The sequence below is a fragment of the Asterias amurensis genome, chromosome 10 (assembly GCF_032118995.1).
Source record: "Asterias amurensis chromosome 10, ASM3211899v1".
In the NCBI taxonomy this organism is placed as follows: Eukaryota; Metazoa; Echinodermata; class Asteroidea; order Forcipulatida; family Asteriidae; genus Asterias; species Asterias amurensis.
Genome location: NC_092657.1, coordinates 16,441,435 through 16,462,868, shown reverse-complemented (window position 1 = coordinate 16,462,868; position 21,434 = coordinate 16,441,435). Strand labels below are relative to the sequence as shown.

At 39.7% G+C, this 21,434-nt stretch overlaps 2 protein-coding genes across 2 annotated transcripts in view; both read left to right on the top strand.

Annotated features, from left to right (window-relative positions):
- The window catches only part of LOC139942584 (gamma-aminobutyric acid type B receptor subunit 2-like), a 148,542-nt gene extending 141,969 nt beyond the window's left edge, over nucleotides 1-6,573 (top strand). Inside the window, exons 15-18 of the mRNA XM_071939445.1 lie at nucleotides 254-418; nucleotides 1,190-1,331; nucleotides 3,457-3,541; nucleotides 3,896-6,573. Coding sequence (XP_071795546.1) covers nucleotides 254-418; nucleotides 1,190-1,331; nucleotides 3,457-3,541; nucleotides 3,896-4,334 — 831 coding nt within the window. The 3' untranslated portion in view covers nucleotides 4,335-6,573. The remainder of the gene's footprint in view (nucleotides 1-253; nucleotides 419-1,189; nucleotides 1,332-3,456; nucleotides 3,542-3,895) is intronic.
- A 1,488-nt stretch (nucleotides 6,574-8,061) lies between these two features.
- On the top strand, nucleotides 8,062-20,617 carry LOC139943194 (uncharacterized). Its single transcript, XM_071940012.1, has 10 exons — nucleotides 8,062-8,253; nucleotides 9,644-9,926; nucleotides 10,496-10,585; nucleotides 11,539-11,625; nucleotides 12,002-12,239; nucleotides 13,746-13,944; nucleotides 15,438-15,558; nucleotides 16,789-16,987; nucleotides 17,843-17,971; nucleotides 18,515-20,617. Exons 1-10 carry the CDS (start codon nucleotides 8,099-8,101, stop codon nucleotides 20,608-20,610), a joined length of 3,597 nt encoding a protein of 1,198 aa, XP_071796113.1. The 5' UTR covers nucleotides 8,062-8,098; the 3' UTR covers nucleotides 20,611-20,617.
- Nucleotides 20,618-21,434: the final 817 nt, after the last annotated feature.

The window sequence follows — 21,434 nt, the reverse complement described above, 5'->3', positions numbered from 1 at the left end:
TCAAATTTTGGACTCCCATAAATGGCTGACCGTGTTAGTTCGCAAAGTAAAAGGAAAACCATGCAATTTCAAGGCAAATTTGTGTGGATCACTGTATTCTACTTTTAAAACATCTTTCTAACCATATGTATTCATAACAAATTGTTGCAAACGCTTTTAATAGACCAACTCGTCCGATCCAAGGCAACAGGTTCCTTTAGTATCATTTTGTAGTATTGTTTCTTACATCAATCATTTGTCGTTTGTTGTCTAGGTGATTGAAATGCGAGGCAACCCTAATGTTAACGAGAGGGTGCGTGTCATGGGAACCATGGACAAGGCTAGGACTGCATCCACCTCCATTCATACTTTCGACACGGACCAGAAGTTCAAAGTGTTATGCACCGAGAAAAGAGATCTCAAGTCAAAGTTGGAAGAGGTTTGTCATTTTCCACTGTCAAAAATCTATAATAAAACAAAATTCGTACCTAAATTATTTTACATACAAAAAACTAAGGTCTGATCCCTGGCTACACGGCAATTAACGGTTGTATTGCTTCTCTACTGGCACTCCTGAACAAAGATACATGTATATTGACAAAATAGGGAGACCGCCAACATAAGGCTAGATACTGTACATTGGGGAGGTAGTGCTTTCTGCTCTACCGGCTAGACTTCGAACTGAAGATACCCAAGCCTACATTCGCATGGACTGTGAAAGGGGTAACCCTGTTTCAGCCCGAGGAGTAGGTGGCAATGGCCTCTGGAAAAAAATAATTGTAGCCCACACCTTGAAGTGGCCTTCGGCCTTGTGTGTCAGGAGACTTGCATAAAAAAATAAAAATAAATTAAAAAAAAGCTCAGTTATTAGAGCGCTGGCACCTTTATACAGAGGTCGTTGATTCAAATCCTGCTCTTTTCAAATGATCTTTGTTCAACAAATGATGTATTTGTCACAATGTTTTCTGATCCATAACATGTGTAACAACTTATCAACAATTGCAGATGAGGTTGTGATTTGGCCAGGTTATTATTTTGCTGTCAAAATTGTGCCAACCGGAACAGTTTTGTGTTTATCCAAAGGACAAACTTGTCTAGTTGTTGTTATTAAACCTATGTCAACTTGAAAAGTTTAGCGCTCCACCAAAAGACAAATACCTTATGTCTAGTTATTGTTATTCTCTTATCAGTCTATGCTTTTTCTTCTCAGCAAAACCAAACAATTAAAGAGCTGGAGAAGAAGTTGTTTTCCATCGCACCTGAGGAGGCTCCGCTTCTAATATTGGACGATGATGGCAAATCATCTGGAATTGATACGCCAAACTCTACCTGCCATTCTACAAAATCCAAAGGTAGGCAAAACTTCTCTAAAAAGATACCTAATACACTGTAGTTTTAAAGTAAAACACATTTTGGGGTGCGTTCGATTAGCTTCCCTGGTTCGACCCGGTCTGCCCCTGGTACGCTCGAATAGCTTTTACGTCATTCCAGGGGCTCATCCGGGTCAGCCCCCAGTGCCCTGCTTGTGGAATGGGTCACCTCGGGCTGGCCTGATGTGAATGACGTCACCGCGAGAGGACGAGTGATTGTTCGATTAGCTCTCGTCAGGGGCTCACCAGAAATGAGCACCGCGGGGGCGATAGGGGGAAGCTAATCGAACGCACCCTTTGTAGTGTGATGGTTAAGATGAGTCAGGGTTTATTCAACAACTTTGTGTGATTTCTTAAACCGCAATAAACTGGCTAAAAAACATGGCAGTATTGAGACCAAAACTGTAACGCTGACACTTTATGAAATGAAATGAAATGATTAAGTCTTAAACTGAAGGTTCACAAGAACGAAAACTTCACACTTTAGACCTTATGCAGTGACATCATCCAGCCGCCATCTAAGAGGTAAAATGGTGACGAAACAATCAAAACACCCAAGTTTGTACGTGGGGTGCACAGGAATGGCAAAGAAACAACCTCCTTTTGACCTCTAGGCAAGAGGGCGCTCTACTGAAATGAAGTCATGTGCATTTAAGGTCTATAGACGATGTGACCTATGTTTACATTCAAACCGCCCTCTGTTGACAAACACTGTACATGTCATGTTTTGCCGGGCAAAAAGACGCGTAGTCATGGTAAGATTGCGTGTATTTTCAAGCTGGCTGCCAAAACACAAAGGTTTTGCCTGGCGGTGTGCACCCGAATTGTGTTATGGGTTTCGAGTGACGTCATAGGTCACACTGCTAAAGGAAAAAGTTTAAACAAGTCTTGTCATAACACCAAGTTCCGAATTCTCTTGCTCACTTTCAAAACTTGTAATGGTGATGATGATGTCGTATGCTATGTAGATCTCGTTTTGAAGTCCATAATCCAGTTTACGGCTGGGTCGTCAGCCAGTTGAAGGGCTTTGATGCCACCATCAAGGTGAGAGAGTGGGTAGTCATCTATCCTGTGGCGCATCGTCTGTGGTTCTCCACAGTCACAAAGCGGAGATGCAAGGTAGCCCCACTTGTGTAGGCTGCTGCGGCACGGCCCTGCGTCTGTACGAAACCGGTTTAAGACGCACCAATGGCCGCGCGGGAGGTCCATTCCCGGCAGTTGGATGGTGGGGTCAGCGACCAGGAACTTGTGGGGGACGTTGGTGTGGTCTCGCCACCGTGTGCGCCATAGATCTTCTGCTGTCGCTGCACTGTGCGGGACATTGGACCAGATTGGGTTTCTCGACTTAAGTCTAGGCCTAGGGTGGAAGTCAAGGTCTCTGAGGAGAGGGAGCTCAGGGTTGGATCGGATCTTATCCTACATATATGTAGATATATCAGATCTTTAAAGGTCTGGTCATACCCTAGATTGTTTTTGTCAATATTATGCCTATTTATAGGAAAAATTATGAAGAAAGATACAGCATCTGAAAGTCACATGTGAAATTTTCAGCTGAATACAGCGTTCACTTGCTGAGAACACGGCAACAACAAAATATTTTCAAGTGTACATCAAATCCATGCACAATTTGTGAGGTGACAGTGGTCCAATAGCACCTCTGGTCATATGTATGGTGTTTTTTAATTAGCTTGTGTTTACAGCCATTGGACACTTTCTGAACAGAACAACAAAAAAAAGTTCACAGATTTACAAATAACTTACATGGTTTACAGAAGGTAATGGTGAAAGACTTCTCTTGAAATATAGTTCCATGAGATGCTTTTCTTTTTGAAAAACATTAAAACAATTATCAATTCTCGATATCGAGAATAACAGATTTATTTGAAACACATGTCATGACATGGCGAAACGTCCGGAAACAAGGGTGGGTTTTCCCGTTATTTTCTCCCAACTCCGATGACCGATTGGGCATAAATTTTCACAGGTTTGTTATCTTTATATAAGTTTTGATACACAAAGTGTGGGCCTTTGGACAATACTGTTTCTGAAAGTGTCCAATGGCTTTAATTAGCTTGTGTTTAATTTTTGTATATTTTTTTGTTTTCAGGTACAGAGACTTCTAGAGTGTGTGCTTCCCCAGGCAGTGTTCGATTCTGTGTTACGGAACCAACATCCAGTGATCAATCTCAGAAGTAAATATAATACTGTTTATAAACAATTATAAAAAAATTGTTGTTTTTCTTACTTGATATACTGAAGTTCAAAACAAATCTCCCAACCCTAAAAAATAATAACTAAAGGTATATGTAGTTACTCTTGAAGACGATCGAAGCATACTGATTGAAACATTGAGTTGTCAACCTTCAGTTCTTTTCAGAACCAACACTAATCAAAAGAGATTTACACATGGTGCTCATGCAAAAACTCACCTATTTTTTTATTTTTTTATTTTTTTTATTTATCAATTTTCTACACCTGGCATGATATTTCATACTACCATAATTTACCATAAATTACAATAACTATTGTGCAATTTACCATAACAGAAACAGCACACCCAGCAAGAGCAGATGGGAGGCAGAGGAATACGACGACGACGCCGGTGACAAATCCCGCCTCTTCACAGCCTTCGGCGGCGTCTACATCGGCCCCCCAGTCATCCCTACCAAGCCTCCAAGCCCGCCGCCAACCGTCGCAAGTATCCCCGTCTCGATCAGCGGACCAATTCCACAAATGAACAACCACGCTGTCAACGTGATGATTGAACCGATGTTTAAGAGCAGTTCTAGTCTTGATCGCATCGCGCAGATACACCGCCCGTTCAGCGATTCCAATAGCGACATCACGACCATTGAAGCGCAAATGGACGATTCAAACAACAATAGCCCTCCGGTGACAGGACCCATCGGGAATAACTGCTCCTATGCGATCCCGAGTAATGAAGAAACGTCGTTTGTATCTCTAACGAGAAATCTCTTAGATTAGTTTTCTTTGATCTCAAAAAAATTAGGAACAAAAGCTGTATAAATTTTTCTAAGAAGATAAATATTAATTCATAAGGTTTTTAGCGAATAGCAAAATATAAAGAGAGGGCACTGCTGAACCCACACCAAGATATAGGCGATGCGTGTGCACGCTGTGCATGACAACATACATGTACATTTGTGTCTACCGCGATAGCAAATGCCCCAACCGCGTACCCACAACACATTGCGGTTCTGAATCGCGATAAACCCTATGGAAGAATAGTCTTGGTCAAATTACCTAGGACTGTTTTAGACCTGGTATTTCATATTTGAACATGTTGAAAAGGCAAGGCAGCTTTCATTTTGCAAAGTGCACTTCCATTAAGAAAATCTTAAAGTCAATGAGAAACTTTTGAAGGGGCACCAAGGCCAAGACCAGGGGCAACATAGTCGTAAGTGACCCGCTTGTAATTCCAGGCCTGCTGTTTGCTTATGTCGTAGAAAATGGCTGTTTGGCCAACGTCATGAGGCTTGCGGTTAGCTCAAACATTTGCTTAGAAGAGAGAAGTCTTACTTGACAGAATTATGGGTTTACTATCAGTGAAATTTCCATGTAATGTATATATATTCTTGAATAGTTCCCTGTCATTTTTTTATAGACTATTCAACTTGTGAAGAAATTCATTCCGCTCAAGAAGAACTGAAGAAAATTGGCTTCTGCGTGCTGCCACATTTTGTCACAAAGACACTGGGAGTAGTTACCTACAAACTTGATACTTACTACAGTATAGGCGATTTCCCTTTTGTAGCATAAAACATACAAAACTATTTGGGTGAAAATGTGGTCCCCATGTTTAATAAACAGAAGCTGTTTTGCAGGCAGAACAACAAATTATTATTATGATGGGGTGTAGATTTGTGTCAAAGAAATTGTGATGAGTTTTTTTTTAAACCATGGCTTAGCCATGTATTTCCAAATTTGTAGATATTTTTATGGCAAGGATTGTTCAAATGGGTGTTGCTATAGACATATTTTTTTCCCTTAAAAAAGATGACCAAGCTTTGAAGGCCAAGTCTTAAATGGTGGCAACGCCTTTAACTGGATGCTGTGTCAAGCCTTCAAATAATTATGCCATTGGTCATCGATCGGGCCTTCAACCTGGTGAACAGAGCCTAAAGCCTAGTTTGTACATCATGCAAAAATGAATTTTCTGGTGTCAAAATTTGAAAAACGGCTTGTATCATGTAGTGCACCACCGAAAATTCGCTTCACTTTCGCGTGAAGTATGAGTCGACCTTGCATGTATGCCAACAGCCCTGCAGCCGGTTTCACAAAACGCTAGGATTAATCTTATCTCGAGTTGGGGCGAGTAACTCGTTCAAACTTTGGATGGGTTCAAGGCGCCCTAACGTCTATAGATATGATACCACAATGAATAGAATAAATATTGTTGTCTAGTTACTGAATCACAATTTCTTGATTTGTGCAATTCATAATCATAGATGGTGTATCCCCTTGTGGGAGTTTGCAGAGTTCCCTTGATGGGAAGATCATCTAAACAAACAAATATGTATGGACTTAACTTGCCCATGCCCAAGTTAGAAAGAGTTTGGTGAAATCGACGACAGGTCCAAAGGTCATGGTTTTGAAACGGGCCATAAATTCTTTATAACCCAGGCTGAACCATTCATGTATGAATATATATGTATATATTTTGATTCTATAATAATAGTTGATTCGTTATTATATTTAGCGTACATAAATATTACCAGAAATGTTTAAAGGAATACGTTGCCTTGGATCGGACGTGTTGGTCTATAAAAAGGGTTTGTAACCGCTTGTTATAAAATGCATATGATTGGAAAGATGTTTTAAAAGTAGAATACAATGATCCACACAAACTTGCCTCGAAATTGCATGGTTTTCCTTTTACTTTGCAAACTAACACGATCGGCCATTTATCATAAATGCCCGACCCTGTTAAAAAAGTGATAGTCGACGAGGTAAAAGGAAAATGGTGTCATTTCGAGGCATGTTTGTGTGAATCATTGTATTCTTCTTTTACAACATCTTTCTAACCATATGGATTTTATAACAAACGGTTACAAACGCTTTTCAAAGACCGACTTGACCGATCCAATGCAACGTTTTTCCTTTAATGATTTTTAAATTAGTGATTAATTTGATTATAGTTCTATGGAGGCTATATTATGCTCTTAATCTGCTTTTAATAATAAAAGAATAAATATAAAATACCTACGACGGTATTTATAAAGTGTTTCTTTTGTGCATTGTTTGTTTGTAATGTTTGTTGGGGAGTTTTTTGGGTTTTTTTTAATGTTTTTTTTTAGTACTGGTCGTTACTTTTTTTATGGTCTGCATGTTAGGCTGGTACTTGGCGAAGTGTTTACTTAAAGCCATTATACACTTTCGGAACATAAAAATAAAATTCACATATTTACAAATAACTTACAGGGTTTACAGAAGGTAATGGTGAAACACTTTTCTTGAAATATTATTCCATGAATTTAACAATTATCAAGGATTTATTCTAAACACATGTCATGACACGTGCGGAAACAAGGGTGGGTTTTCCCGTTATTTTATATATACAATTAAGTTGTGATACACGAAGTGTGGGCCTTTGGACAATACCGTTTTCCGAAAGTGTCCAATGGCATTAAAATAGTTCTGAGATATTTGGGAGCCTTCCCATTAAGTTCTAAGTGATGGACAATAAACATGAGCTTGAAGATGATTCTTTGAGATGGGAGGGAGCCAGTGACGTTGCTTTGAAGCTTTAAAAACAAAATAATTAAGAGGTTATTAACACTTTGGGCCAAAGTTTCATGGAGTTTATATTGTCGTCACAAAACAAAAGTCAGGACTAAACATGGACTAAATTTGAGCCTGCTTGCGGACACCAACAAATATTGCCAAATGCAAAACTCAAATTACAAGGTCAAGGCAGGCGATAAATTGACGAGTTCTGTTCGCCAATTTTTACAAAGCCTAGGGGCTGTAAGCACATAATTAACTTGCTTAACACATACAATTTTTGCTTGGCCGGTTTGCAACTTCTTTTTTGTTTTCTTTTTTTTTCAAATTATGGGGGGGGGGATGTGATTTTGCATAAGAAGAGATTTGCTAAGAAACTGATTTTGTCACTTTGTTTTTGTCACTGGGTCCTGGAAAGAAAATGGATACAGGGTAATTAAATGTTGATAACCTTTAAATTATTTTCACTCATCATTGCTAGTTTAGATGATTAAAGTATTAAGAAAGTGCAATTTATTTGCTAATCATGATTACACTTGAGTCTAAGGCCGTGTCCGTCTAGCTACGTCTAGATCAGCGCGTCTACCAGTGTTGAAGAATAGGCAGACGCGCGCGATCTAGCCGTAGCTGTAGCCGAAGTCGCCGTTTCGGACACGGCCTTATACTACTCAATGGTAGCCTTTCCACAGAGAGAGGAACAGACATGTGTTGCGCCCTCAACGTTACAAAGTGAAGTTTCTCAGCACAGAAAAAAAATCAATATTTTTTTCACTGTTTGAGTTTATTTCAAATATAAATTATTTTAAAATCTATTGAGCTATTTAAACTCGCTCAAAAATTAACAAACAATGAATTTATTTAGTTAAATTATTTATTAATATTTTATTTAAAGATACTATTCTAAACAAACTTGTACAAATTTAAAGTGTTGACTTTGCTAAAGATCAGATTCAAAGATGGTGGCGATTTTAAAAGTAAAGTTTGTGTGAAACTGGGAGACAAACATGGGAGTAAACTGTTTATGGAGCATTATTGCTCCGGTTAGAACCCATAAATCTCTGAAACTACTGAAGGGGCAGACACTTGCAGTGGACCTAGCTATCTGGATATGTGAGAGCGCGTCACTCCTTCAGGGAATTGTTGTAAAACCGCATCTTCGGTAAGTAAAAAAAAAAAAAATACTATTTACGATAACAATACAATACACGACACACACATTCATATGATATGCCCATCCATTTTGCATTTTTTTTCAGTGAATTTACATTTTACATGTCCAATCAATCAATACGCACTTGCCAGTGTCACTACTGACTGACTGTCTTACTAATAAACAATGCTACTCTAAGTCTAGTTTCTTCATGATTGTCATGATATTGAAAAAATTGATTGTATTTTGTAAATTGTATTGAAAATACACACATTGTTTTGGATCGGTCGAGTTGATCTTTGAAAGCGTTTGCAACCGTTGGATAACTTTCCGTATAGCGCCACCACTTTTTCACTCATTTTTTGGTAAATTAGAATTAGAATATAGATACTATATATTATTTCAAATGAATGAAAAAGTGGTGGCGCCATACGGAAATTTTTCCCATGCCTCAATCATGTGTCAATCAAATTGCACGGTTTTCCTTTTTAGTCTTGTCGACTAACACTCACAGTAACACGGTCGGCCATTTATGGGAGTCAAATTTTTGACTCCCATTCCTTATTATTAAGTTAATGGCCGACCGTGTTTGTTCGCACAGTAAAGGAAAACCACGCAATTTCGAGGCATGTTTGTGTGAATCATTGACTGTATTCTACTTTTACACATCTTTCTACCCATATCCCCCATATGCATTTTATAACAAACGGTTACAAACGCTTTTCAAAGACCAACTCGACCGATCCAAGGCAATGTCTTCCTTTAATTTTTTTAAACATCAGTCATCAGTGGCAGTGCTCAGTCAGTGGATCTATGATTAAAAGAGTGAGTGAGTAAACGTCAAACGAAACGCTTTAGCTATTTTATTTGTTTAATTGCTTTTTTTTCTGCCAATACCAAGTGCAATTGCAAGTAAATTTCCCAAAACAAACAACATGCATGATGATGACCAGCATGACCAGTCAGTCACTTTGCAGTGTTTTGGGGGGATTTTTTTTTTTTCACAGTGAAAAAGTGCTCAAATTTATCTTTACTGAACTGAAGACCGGGATATTAATAAAATGATTTCCAAATCTATAATCTGTCATTGTTATTTTGTTAGTTTGTTGAAGGGGGAGGGAGGTCCGGTAGAAAAGTTTATCTCCCGAAAAACTTCAAAGGGTTCAAACTGCCTCTACATGTACATGGAGCTACCGATGAATCTTGGTAGTCTAGTTGGTAAGACACCTAGAATTGCAAGGGTCGTGGGTTTAAACCTACATTGTACCCAAGAATATGCCTGCGTTTTTTTTTTCTTTTTCTTAAGACTCGGGAGAAAGTACTGTGTATACAGGTTGCCAACACACACCAGTGTATGGGTAAAAACTATTAATAATATATAAACTATGATCTGTTGCAGGAATCTTTTTTTCCGAGTCACAAATTTGACCCAGATGGGCATCAACCTCATCTTTGTCCTGGACGGGGAACCGCCGGAACTCAAATGGGAGGAGATGGCAAGACGTAATGAGGTCCGCTTTGGAGAAGGAGGAGAAACAAAGAGAGGTCATGGAGGTCGTTTGGGTCATCATCGTCGTGGCAGAGCAGGAAGAGGAAGGGGAGGGGCAACAGAAGAAGGGGGCACTGTTCAAGTAAAGAAGAAGAAGTCGGGCAGATCACGCTTCAAGTTTGTCCTGAATGAGGTGAAGTTTTATAATTGGTCACCCTGTTGGGCGCAATCTTTTAAGGAGTCTGAATGCATTTTTTATTGTCGCGTCCCTCCTTTGGACTTTCACGCGGAATGCGCAATTCATAGCTATTAGAACAGTGCGTAATCTATTTCTAAGCGCGGGCACATAATAAATTTCTAAGCGCGCGCGCGTAATCTTTTTATAAGCGCTCGCACGTACCACACAACCCACGCGCATCAAACACATTCTTCACAAAGTTTTTGAAAAAATACTTTCAAACCTCAAATTTTCAATTGTCAAAGTGTCTGTAAAAAAAATTATATTTTTTAAAAATTTTCAACAAAAGAAATGAATGGGATCAAAAGAGTAGTAGCTTGTTCTTGAAAGTCTGTTTAAAACCTTGCAGGATCGTTGCCGCGCAATAAACACACGGCAATGACCCTGCTGGTTTTAAACGGCCGTTAAAGAACTCGTCGCTACCCTTTAATTCCCTTATTTACACAATCTTTCTCAATTTGATGTTATGGTCTAATGCCTTATAAATGATATTATGTTTTTCTTTTTCCTATGGAATTTGACAGTGCAAAGAAATGTTGGATCACTTGGGTATACCCTGCCTTCAAGCCAAAGGGGAAGCCGAGGCAATGTGCGCCTTGCTCAATAAACAAGGGGTAAGATTTCTTAAAGATGCTCTGTCAGATTTTTGGCCAATTTGACCCCAAAATTTTGATTTAAAATTCAATAGGTATTTTGATGGGGGTCGAGAAAGTTACAAGCTTTCATTTGAGCCATTGCTTGAAAAAGTCCGCCAATTATTAGTAGCAGTAAAATAAGGTGCTCAAAATTAGTTTTTGTTGGGATACCGACAATATATGTATCACGTGACCAGTTCTTATGTGTTTTATAAGAAACGTTTTAAATTTTTGTCATGGTTCCTGACCATCAAAAGTAAAAGTTAAACTTTTTTTCGTTAGAGCGGGTAATACTCTTTGAAATACCATTCACTTAAAAAAAAATCAATTTTTAATGTTTTGGGCCAAAAATCTGACAAAGCATCTTTAACATAGTGCTAGATAGCTCAGTTAGTAGAGCGTCGACACATTAATCCGGAGGTCGTTGGTTCGATTCTACTCTAGTCAATTCTTTCTTCAACCCCCCAAAATCATTTTAAAATTTACCCAGTCAGTTTCCCTTGTGGTTTATAAGTGATATCAGAAACAAAAAGTCGCATCACCTTTAATATGGTGATCCCCTAGGTGCTGCTTCCCAGGTTGTATCGTTATTTGGATGTGATCCCTGGCTACACGGCAGTTTGCGGTTGAATGGCTTCTGACTGGCACCCGGAACAAAGATATTGACAGAATAAGAACACCGCAAACATAGGGCTAGATAGCTCAGTTGGTAGAGCGCCGGCACGTTAATCCGGAGGAGGTCGTTGGTTCGAAACCCACTCTTGTCAATTCTTTGTTCAACCCACAAAAACAATTAATAAAGGTGTGTTCCTGTTGGACTTTTTCTTCTGCTGCCACACAGCCAACCAGAATACAGAACAAGCAAGAGGTGTGTTATAATTATTATTATTGTTGTAATTATTACTGTGTTATTTATTGCTGCTTTATTTCAGATAGCCGATGCCTGCTTAACGGAAGATGGTGATGTGTTTTTGTATGGAGCTAGAACTGTTTACAAGAACTTCAGTCTGCAAACAAATGTCAGGATATTTTCAATTTTTTATTTCAACAAGGCAGATGAGGAGACTATTTTAAAAAATTCATCAGAAAAAGAACGGATCATGAAATTTAATTAAATGAGTCGTTTGTCTTCCTGATTGAAAGCAGATTCAACTCAACTATAAACCCCTTTTTCTCAGCTTTCTCAAGAAGATAATCGGAGCATACTGATCGAAATGTCGAGTTGAAACCAAAGGTTCTTTTCAGAACCACCCCAACTCATTTAGAGATGGTCATTATAGACCTTATGCACATGACGTCATTTCAGAGACGTCATTTCTGAGAAAAATTTCATAAAAATAATGTTTTGGTTGAATTTATAATATTCCCCTCACCCCAACCCACATTATCTTTTAGGACCCCCAGATTGAATGTTACTCCACAGACGACATCGAGACCAAGTTAGGCCTTGACAACAACAAACTTATAGCTCTTGCTTTGCTGCTTGGATGTGACTACATACCTGACGGGGTACCGGGGATCGGCAAGTACCAGGCGATTAGATTGCTGAATAACATCGAGAACGGAGTGAACGTTTTGGAGAGATTTCAAGACTGGTCTGTCGGACGGATACCTAGAGATTGTATACTACAAGGTAATTCACTTAGGGTGCGTTCGTTTAGCTTCCCTGGGTCGACCTCGGTCTGTCCACCCCCCTCCCCCCCCCCTCCGGCTCGTTCAAATAGCTTTAACGTCATTACAGGGGCCCACCCGGGTCAGCGTTAGCCCCCAGATTGCTTACTGCAAGGTATTTTACAGAATCATTACCCCATCATTTGTGGAATGTCGTGGCCACGCCGATATGAGCACCGAACTCAAGCTCGGGTGTTTCTGTTCAGCAGAGTGTGGGCTCGATTCCCGGTCGTGACACTTATGTCCCTGAGCAAGACACTTTACTATAACTGCTTCTCTCCACCCAGGGGTAAATTGGTACCTGTGAGGGCAGAGATGGTTCGTGCAATTGGATTAGCTTAGTGCGCTACATATTTGGCGGCACTGGCTGTACACTGCCCAGGGAGCTGAGATGGTTTTAAGGAATGCAATGCTATATAAAAAACCAAATATTATATTTTGTTATATTATTTTATTATTATTACGTCATCCCTAGGGCCCAATTTTGTAGAGCTTCTTTTGCGAAATTTGTGCTAAGCAACAATTAGCAGGTTATCAGGCCCAACTGGTACATGTGACATTGTCTTTTGACCGGTAACTTAATTTTGGTAAGCATATTAGAAAACCAGATTCAAGCTCTTGTGTTTCTGGTCATCAGAGTATGGGTTTGAGTCCCTGTCGTTCAGCCAGTCAGCACACGATTGACTTTAACCCTTTTTCCGTGCGACTTCACACCTGACTTATACACCTTCGGATGGGATGTAAAGCTGTTGGTCCAGTGTGTTGTCCAGGGTCCAGTGTGTAGTGGTTGAAGGATTCAGGCACTGATGTCGGATTGTGTTTCATAAGTAAATTATATTGCCATGAATAGTCATGAGCTACACAATACTTTCACAAAGTAGGAAGTTGTGATTGTTTTGTGGTAATCGTGGCAGCATGACTAACTGTGGAGTTTTACAACAGTAGTCACAACTCGACCAATGTAGGAAATCAATAGTCGTGACTACGACACTTGGCACACTGTATAAGACTTCGATATTATTACATTTCACTTGTCCTCCAGGCTTAAAGACACTGGACACTATTATGTAATTGTCAAAGACCAGTCTTCTTACTTGCTGTATCCAATCATAACGCATAAAATAACAAACCTGTGAAAAATTGAGCTCAATCGGTCATCGAAGTTGCGAGATAATAATGAAAGAAAAAACACCCTTGTCACATGAAGTTGTGTGCTTTCAGATGCTTGATTTCGAGACCTCAAATTCTAAATCTGAGGTCTCAAAATCAAATTCGTGGAAAATTGCTTCTTTTTCGAAAACTACTCCATTTCAGAGGGAGCTGTTTCTCACGATGTTTTATACTACCAACCTTTCCCCATTACTTGTTACCAAATAAGGTTTTATGCCGATAACTATTTTGAGTAATTACCAAAAGTGTCCACTGCCTTTGACAAGAAGCAACTTTTATTATGTCACCCCCTTTGCAGAAGTCCCAACCAAGGTGTCACATTGTACAAGGTGCACCCATGCAGGCCCTCAGAGGGACCACAGGGTGTATGGCTGTGCGATGTGTAACAGCGATATCGCTTGCCATCCAAAGTCGTCATCGACACCAAAATGCACCTGCAGCTGGCACGTCATAACCAAGGAGGCGGGAAAATCATCGCTGGAGCGAGACCTCATGAAGTAAGTAACCATGGGTGGATTTCACAAAGAGTTTAAAGCAATGGACACCTTTGGTAATTGTCAAAGATCAGTCTTCTGACTTGGTATTTCTCAACATATGCACAAAATAACAAACCTGTGAAAATTTGAACTCAATTGGCCGTCAAAGTTGAGAGAGAATAGTGGAAGAAAAGACACCCCTGTCACACAAAATTGTGTGCTTTCAGATGCTGAATTTGAGACCTCAAAATCAAATTCTGAGGTCTCAAAGTCAACTTCTAAATATTTTAGTAACGAATAACTTCCTTCTCGAAAACGACGTTACTTCACAGAAAGCCGTTTCTCACATTGTTTTATACTATCAACATCTGTACATGTACATTGATTGCTAACAAGTAAGGTTTTATGCTAACAATTATTTTGAGCAATTACCAATAGTGTCCACTGTCTTTAAGACTAGTCCTAGTCTTTAAAAAACTTTTTGTCCATAGTGTGTGGAGTTGCTGACTCCTTTCCATCGCCAATGTTGTATCTAGACCAACCTTAGTGGTGGGCTCTAAATCCAAATTAGTCCACCAAGGGAGTACAGTTCAACAAAAATGTTCATGTTTGAATATTGAAACTTCAGAGTCGGTGCAACCTGGAAGAAATCTGTGCTGGGCAGTACAGTGTATTTTGCTCAGAGGGGTCGAATTCATTTCATTCAGTCGATATGGAGCATCGGATGATGGCCCTCCAAGCACGTTGGGCCTCCATTGCTGTACACAGCTCTTCCCGACGCAGTCCAGAGTCCTGGCACAAGGTGTCCACATAGGTGGTTTGTGGTCTGCCTCGGGAACAGTGACCTTGAGTAGGGGCCCAAAGCACAAGCTTGCTCGCTGCCAGCTCATCATGTCTGAGACAGTGACCTGCTAGTCTCAGCCTTCTTGCCCTAATCTTGGTGCCAACTCTCGGTAGTCCATTGTAGAGTTCCAGGTTTGTGACATGCCTCTCCCAATAAATCTGTTTAACACAGCTAAGCATTCTCGTATAGCAGCCGTCCAGTCTCTTCTCTGGATGACTGGCTAGTGTCCAATTTGGGGTCGAATTAGGAATAAAATTCCACAAGACAAGAAAGAGCTTTCTTGTAGCTAAGAAGTTTACTGGACCAGAATTTATTTCACAAAACTCAATCTTTATGAGAAAGAGCTTTCTACACAGTGTAGTTTGTATTTTTTTGTGTCAGAAAACTTATTATAATACATCTTTTTATATGTACAGTCGGCCCTACATGATGACTAGTATGATACTCAACATATCACAGTAACTATTATTTAATTCAAAAATGAAAGAACACACGGACTTGTCTGGTCATGAGTTTACTGGCCCAAGGCTAAAACTATTGGCCACTGGCTGTCCAGTGTCAATTTCAAGCCTGAGTGCTAGGCGACATTTGTTCTGGGAAGGTGGCCCACCTGGCACTTCCCACCGTGGCTAAAACCCGCTTATGACCTCTTCTGTTTTCTTATCTCAAGGAAGGCATGTGCTGACGCTAACTTTCCCAGTAAACCAATCATAGAGGAATATCGATCAGTGAAGGACAGGTGCCCAGCTAAGAGACTAAAATGGAGACGACCCAAACTTCTCTACACAGAGGTAGGTAGCTCCAAAGGCCATTGTTCGGGGAAAATGCAGAAAAAAACAAGTAGTGACCAACCCGAGTTTACTCCGGGAAACCCCAGAACACCTCAAAAGGGTTAACCTTGAAATACTGCCTTTTTAAAGGGTCTATGAACTTTTTGTAGGACAAAAACACAATGTCCACAGATTTTCATTAAACTTACAGAAGAAGATAATGATAGTAGAAAGCTTCCCTGAAAATTTTATTTGCTGAGGTGCTGTAGTTTTTGAGAAATGAGTAAAACAATGTCATAAAAATAGTTAAATTTGTCTCAGTGATCATGAGACGAGAATTATTTTAGCATGTAAAAACGTATTTTCATGACATTGTTTTACTCATTTCTCAAAAACTACAGCACCTCAGCAAGTAATATTTTCAGGGAGCTTTCTACTATCAATCGGTGGACATTGTGTTTTGTGTTACAAAAAGTACCCCAATCCTTTAATTTGGCAATCATGGCCTTTTTATGCTTCAAATGAATCTTAGAACAGTTAGTATCCCTCTGAAGATGCATTAATTTGCTCAGTTACCTGGGCCCAATTTCAAAGAGCTGCTTAAGCATAAAATTTGGGTTAAGCAAAAAAAATCCTTGCTAAGTAAAATAAGATTACCGGCCAAAAATCCACTCAATTCTTATGTTAGGTTAACAATAGCTAAATACCAATCACAAGCAATGTATATGGCATGACTTTTTGGCCAGTAACATGTGTAGAATAAGCAAGCTATTTTTTTTTTGCTTTGAAGCAGCTCTATGAAATTGGCCCCTGGTGTAATAAAATTCATGCTCTGAAAGTGAATATAAAAATGATGGACAGGGTTCAATACCCTGAATCACGTACATGTAAATTGATTGATTAAAACACAGGACACCTTTGGTAATTTTCATAGACAAAACACCGTTATCACAGGAAGTTGTGTGCTTTCAGATGCTTGATTTCAGGACCTCAAAACCTAATTCTGAGGTCTCAAAATCAAATTCAAATGTTTTAGTGGAAACTTCTTTCTCAAAAACTACACTACCACGGAGTGAGCTGTTTCTCACAATGTTTTATACTATTAACAGCTCTCCATTACTCGTTACGGGGTAAGGTTTTATGCTAATAATTATGTTGAGTAATTACCAATAGTGTCCATTGCCTTTAATACGTTTTTTTTCTTTCTAATTGGTTGATTGATTGATTATTTGATTGATTGGTTGATTACAGAAATTCATTGCAGCTAAGATGGAGTGGCCGGTAGAGTACACCATTGAGAAGGTTCTTCCGCTGGTCACTCTATGGGACCTGAGGGCCATAGCATCCGGCCATCCCGCTGACCCCGCCCTCCACCTCACCCCAGCTGCTGTGGTCAAGAGACGAACCAGACAGGGCGTGGCATGCGTCGAGATTCACTGGCATAAACAAGGTACCAGCCGTCAATTTCACAAAACTCTTTCTAACTTAGGATTAATTTTAGGACCTTAACAACAAGTTAAGTTCCGTATCCATAGATGTTAGGACACATTGAACCCGCCCTAAGTTTGGACACCTTATCTTCTAACTCGAGATAGGATTCATTCTAGCATTTTGTGAAATCGGCTGCAGGGCCCATCTTCATAATTTTAATTTTTCGTCGCTGTAGGGTGGTTACAGTTAGTTTAGCCACGCTGAGGCCACTCAACCTGGGCAGGCTGTCGATCAAGCGGGGTTCCAGTCTCCCAACCCTGCTTTGATGTTTAAGAGAAATTGCCAAACAATTCAGTTACTAAGCAAAACAAATCGTGGGGCGCCAGCTAAAACAATGTCAACTTTATGGAATGTTGGTTAGTAACCTGTTTTTTTTTTATTAAAGGATTGTTACAAAATTGGTAAGAAACAAAATCGTGAAGATTACAGATTTACATCAAGCTTACACGGTCTAATGATGGTGACAAAGGACAGTGACAGGACGCGACAGACAATGCAAAGTGTACACAACTACAAAAAACTATATCACAGCGTTTACATACAATGATAATGCACAACTAGCAATTAAATCCCATCAGAAAACCTACATACACAATGTTTGAAAAGAATGTGAAAAAAAAAAAAGCTTAACCCGGGAAGAATTGTGTTTTTAGAAGTTTCTCTAATTGGTCTGTGGATTTTGTGGCTTTAATGAAAGAGGGGGGGTTGTTCCATTCTATGGATGCACAGAATGCATAAGAAGGCACTATTATTGTATACTGCTTTTTAAATGTAAAACAACGCTCAGACACACCTTGTGCATTTTCTTGCGCAGCTGGGCTACCTTCCATGGAGCAGGAGTATCTGACAACTATTGAAAAAGAGGAACTCTTTACCAAAGCTTTCCCAGACCTAATGATCGCATTCGATGAGGAAAAGCTGGCGGCCAAACCCAATAAGAAAGGTCAGTTTTATCATTTCACTGCATTGGTGATGGTATCAAATTATATGAGTTGTTGATTAAAATTTCAGTATGGAGGAGGAACAAGGCAAAATATTGCAACAGGGATAACAAATACATTTTTTTTTTTTGGGGGGGGGGGATATTTAGACGTCAAATATATCTAATTTTTATATTTGACAACTTTCTTTCTGATAGATAGATAATATCAAAAAGGACTTTCAATAAGCACTAATATAAAATTTGCCGATCAATTTTAAATACAAGTTGACTACAAACAGTTTTCTTTAAGTTTTATTCTGTGCATCGCTTGATGTTTTTACTTATAACATTTGAGAACCAAAGGGGAATCAACGAGGGGTTTTGGGATTTAACAGTATAGAGGCCGCTAAGCTATGCTCTTTCAAACAAAATATCTAGCAATAACTCAAGGAGCACTTGGCATACCAACACCAAACTTGGTTTGCAGGTTGGTCTTGGGACACCCAAGGGTCATTATGGGTAAACCAGAAAAAATTGCCATTATTTCAATTTTTTTTAATTTAGGTAAGAGGAATACTGCTCAACCAAGTCAGTGCCTCGTCTCGGGCAGTAGCGATCGGAGTGAGAGTCCTTCAGCAAACTTTGACGAGATTGATAAACTTTCATCAGCTGTCTCCGATTTAAGCTTAGTGCAACGTTCAACCTCGCCAGATGATACTGAAGCAAGACTGTCCTCCAGGATTGAGGAGTCATCATGTCTTAAAAGCTTTGCTCCAATACCCGAGGTCTTGGAAGAAGAGGAGAAATCAGACGAACTTAATCCGCTCAAATGCAACGATGATGCAAAGCGCTCAAAGTCAATGTCAGATGTAACGTTCACTTCAGCACTGAGTGTACGTGTCGCTTTAAGACTGAAGAAGGCTTCTGAGGAAATGCAAAAGGAAACAAACTCTAATATATTTTTTGATGAAGAGGATGATTTTCCACTTGCGCAAAAGACAAAGGACCCTCCAAATTCATCTCTGTGTGAAGTCTTTATGAATGATGACCCCTTGACAGATCAGAAGAAAGATCACCACAGTTCTGTAGTTTCCTCGAAATCAGAAGAAACTAATTCGACTTACCAAACAGAGTCTCTTGAAAATGTCAAAGGGAAGCCACATAAGAAAAAACATCATCAAAAGAAACATCGTTCTGCCTCTTCATCAGCTGCTTTGCCAAGCTCCACCGTCAACGGAAGGAGGAAAGTACTTGCCTTGAGTGAACGAAAGCGTCTGAAAACACTTCTCGCCTCACTGGATGATTCTACCTTTTCAGTGGATGAAGAGCGCCCTCAAGATATGCGTCGACCACTGTCGTCGCTCCAAGGCACTGTTGCCAATTTTAATCTTGGTTTTGAGATGACTAAGATGCTTTCTGAAGATGACAGCATGCTTCTCGATCTCAATGAGATGGATGTCTCGAAGAGGTCCGAGGTTGACACTACCACTGGAGATCCCATCACAGAAGCTCAAGTTGACAGTTCAGGAGATGATGGCTTCAGTAACTCCGTACATGTCGACAGATCCACCCCAGACCTCCAAATCTACAAGTTCTCAGATTCTTTATCTGGAGAAGCTCTAGGAAAACCATCTTCAGCATCTGACAGCATTGACGACCCAAACTTCAGTCTCAAGTTTGAATTTACCAAGATGCTTGATGAGAATGATAGCCTCCTTCCCTCGGCAGAAGCAGATTTATCGGTTAACAGGACAGAAACTACACTTACGGCAGATGATGAGTCAAAGTCTTGTGAAAGCCCCTTGGAGGAAGCAGATTTGTCAGTTGACAGGAGGACAGAAACTAGACTTATGGCAGATGATGAGTGCAAGTCTGCTTATAAATCAGAGCCACTGCAGCGATTCACAAGCACTGGCCAGGGTTTCATGGATGATGAAGTGAACACCAAGACTGAGAACAAAGATCCTTGGAAAGCGAAGAGCAAAGAAGAAAGTTTTTCAGATCAGAAGTTTTCTTGCTGCTTGATAGTGCAGAAACATCCAACAGATACAAGAGATGATTGTGAAGATCTTACAAGGTCTATTGCAAGTAGTCCTGATGGACCTATGGATATGATCAGAGGGGATGGACTGCAGGTTGTTGAAGCGGAAGGGTATACCAACAAGGAATCCAGTTTGCTCATACCTAAAGACTGTACAAATCATGACAATGTCTACAATTCGCCTGGTGATATTTCTAGGCAGACTTCATCTGAATATTTATACCAGACTTTTGCCCCTTCACCCGCTGATATTGACACCCCTACTCTCTGTGATGAATCACCCATTAGAAGTTTCAGCCAATCAAATGATTCTGTGTATAGAGAACCTCCAATCAAAGAGGCTGTCTTACCCAGTCTGTCCTACACGGCATCTCAATTGAAAACAAACTTAACAGCCAATCACCTCTCAGTAACTCCTCGCAGCAGCCAATCACAGACCCTGTCTCATGACTATGAGAATAGTCCTGTCTCGCTAATGGACAGATTAAGAATCAAACATGGTGGACGAGATAACAAAGGAGTGTTATCTGCCGTGACTTCCATGAAAAGTGGAGTGGATATTGGGAACAAACTTAAAAGAGACAGAAAAGTCCTTCGTGAGCTATTTGATAACAACTAAGATGGCATTAAGAAGCTTAAAGGAGGGTACATATTTGGTATTTACTCAAAACAAAATATATTAACTTAAAAACTGACTTGGTTACGAGCATTGGAGAGCAGTTGATAGTAAGAAACATGGTGGGAACCGACTCCCTCTGAAGTAACGTAGTTTTTGAGAAGGAGGTATTTTGTCACTAAAATAATAAACTAGAAGTCTTTTATTCCTATCTGAAAGCACACAAATGCGTCTAACAAGGGTGTTTTTTGTTTCATCATTTTCTCGCAACTTCGATGACCGATTGAGCCCAAATTTCCATAGGCTTATTATTTTATGCTTATGTTGGGATACACCAAGTGAGAAGACTAGTTATTGGCAATGACCAAACGTGTACCTTCCCTTTAAAAACTAAACGAAAGATTACCCGTCCAAACAACTGCTACAACTACATTGTAAGTGGGTTAAGTGTGCGGTGACTCCATGTACATGTATAATTCTTTTTGTGAGTAGTGATAGCTCTGAGATAATAATAATAATGCATTTATAATGCACCATCTATCTATTGAACAAGACCCTATTCCGAGGCGCAGAACAAAAAACAATACATATACAACTAAAAGAAATGTAGAACATAATACAACATTATACAATTAATAATCTACTGTCAAGACGTGTAACGAGCTAAGTGTATGAGGATTTAGATAAGTGAGTTTTCAGCAAGTTTTTAAACAATGGAAGAGAACTACAGCGCCTGATGTTATTAGGTAAAGCGTTCCAAAGTTTAGAAGCACAAGCGGAAAAGGCACGATCGCCATACGATGAGGAAGTTCTAGGAATAGTTAAAA